This window comes from Gloeophyllum trabeum, assembly GCF_000344685.1.
Source record: "Gloeophyllum trabeum ATCC 11539 unplaced genomic scaffold GLOTRscaffold_00342, whole genome shotgun sequence".
NCBI classification, from domain to species: Eukaryota; Fungi; Basidiomycota; class Agaricomycetes; order Gloeophyllales; family Gloeophyllaceae; genus Gloeophyllum; species Gloeophyllum trabeum.
The window spans coordinates 747-2,336 of record NW_006920750.1 but is presented as its reverse complement, the minus strand read 5'-3'; the positions used below and the strand labels follow the sequence as shown (position 1 = coordinate 2,336).

The window sequence follows — 1,590 nt, the reverse complement described above, 5'->3', positions numbered from 1 at the left end:
CGAGCTGGAACCTCTCCTTAGGACCAGGGACTTTCGACTCGAAAATCTGATCCCCCGCTCCAGCATATCCGGTCTCTCGCAGGACAAGTATCGTCCCTACATCCCAGGTCCTTTCGTTTCACCATGTACAAGTAACATCTCGGTCCTCTGGCTTCTCAGCTACAGTGTATCTATTTTTGCTCACCCCTTTCTGGTTCTCTGAGACGCTCCGGCCTTAAGTGTTGAAACGACCTGTGCCAGCCTCTATGCATATCGGTGATACTGCTGCAATGCGAGGCCGTGCAAATTCAAAAGCCTGAGAACGGTCTCTGATTGAGTCCAGGAGCTTCTCCCCGCTAGGTTGGGGATGGATGGGCCTGCCGGTAGATGGCCGCCGACCATGCAACATCCTCGCGCGCCTTCAGTGAGACTTCTCCCTTCTTATAGGGCACCGCGAGCTCGAGGAATACCTGGCTTCTGCGGGTGATTGCAGTCGCTCATTATGGGGGGGATCCAAATTGGCGTCTAACATAGTATCCGGAAGTTGAGGCGTATCCGGAAGCTCAATTTCGATGCCTGACAACCGCGGCGCCGGTTTGCACTGGTTGAAGGCACGCCGAAGGTCTAAGATCAGGCGAGCGCTCTGCACATCTTTAGCCAGCTGATCCCTTTGCCACTGGCCTATCACGTACCACGATTGATACTGACGTCCATAACCATCTGTACTTCATCTCAGTGCGAATCGTTATGAGTCAAAACTAGGTATCGCACGGAAAAACCACGCCCGTCAAGGGTGAGCGGACCACAGAATACGTTATGGTAATGGCGACCATAGCAGCTAAGTGTACAACGTTTCAGTAAACATGCTGCCTTCACGGGGAGAAACCTCCTACCGAATATCAGCGCAAAAGCCCATGTACCGTCCCTGACAAACTGACGCAAGATCGGGCTCCGTCTCCATCCCAATCGTTGATACTGGTAGCACTTAAACAAGGTGAGTGCAAATAATAGCGTCTCAAAAGAGACTGAAGGCAGCCTGTACATCTTCATATCGGTGTGGAACAACTCGATAGTCACAAACTTACCAGTAAAGGAAGTTAGCGGAGGGCATGGAGACACTCGAGCAGTTAGGGTTGACGGTTACTCTGGGGATGATGATGGTGAGGGCATAGCACAAGAGGGACATTAGGCCGGCGTAGATTACACTCAGTGTTGCTAGGAGCCTGCGGTTTCGGTCATACAGCGCGTAGACTTGATAAGGCTATAACGCGGTTCAAAGTAATTCGAGCTCGGGATGACCGACCTCTAATCATGAGAATGATGTCTACAGCAGACACAATCAGCTGCAGCACGACCGCCTCCATCGTGATCCACTTTAGGCATTCGCTCGGAGTGTGAATTCCACCAGCCGTGACACTGAGTAGTGCCCTTCATTGCGACAGTTAGCTAAAGGGCGGCCCGAGAATGTGTTCGCCACTCACAACTGGGCAACCCAGGGGACATATCGTCCAATGAGATAGCAGACTTTCGCGATAGTCCATTCCTTCCTGAACTGGCGTATAAGACGATGTACTTGCGGGACGACGTGAATGTACGCTCACATCCAGATTA

The 1,590-nt window shown here is 51.9% G+C and overlaps 1 protein-coding gene across 1 annotated transcript; it reads right to left on the bottom strand.

Annotated features, from left to right (window-relative positions):
* Nucleotides 1-711: 711 nt before the first annotated feature.
* Nucleotides 712-1,361, bottom strand: GLOTRDRAFT_51619 (uncharacterized protein; the record flags this gene model as incomplete). The annotated part of the gene is made up of 3 exons (XM_007873575.1): nucleotides 712-1,015; nucleotides 1,065-1,230; nucleotides 1,283-1,361. Coding segments are annotated over 3 exons (549 nt in total), but the record flags the coding sequence as incomplete, so codon positions are not given.
* Between the last annotated feature and the right edge of the window lie 229 nt (nucleotides 1,362-1,590).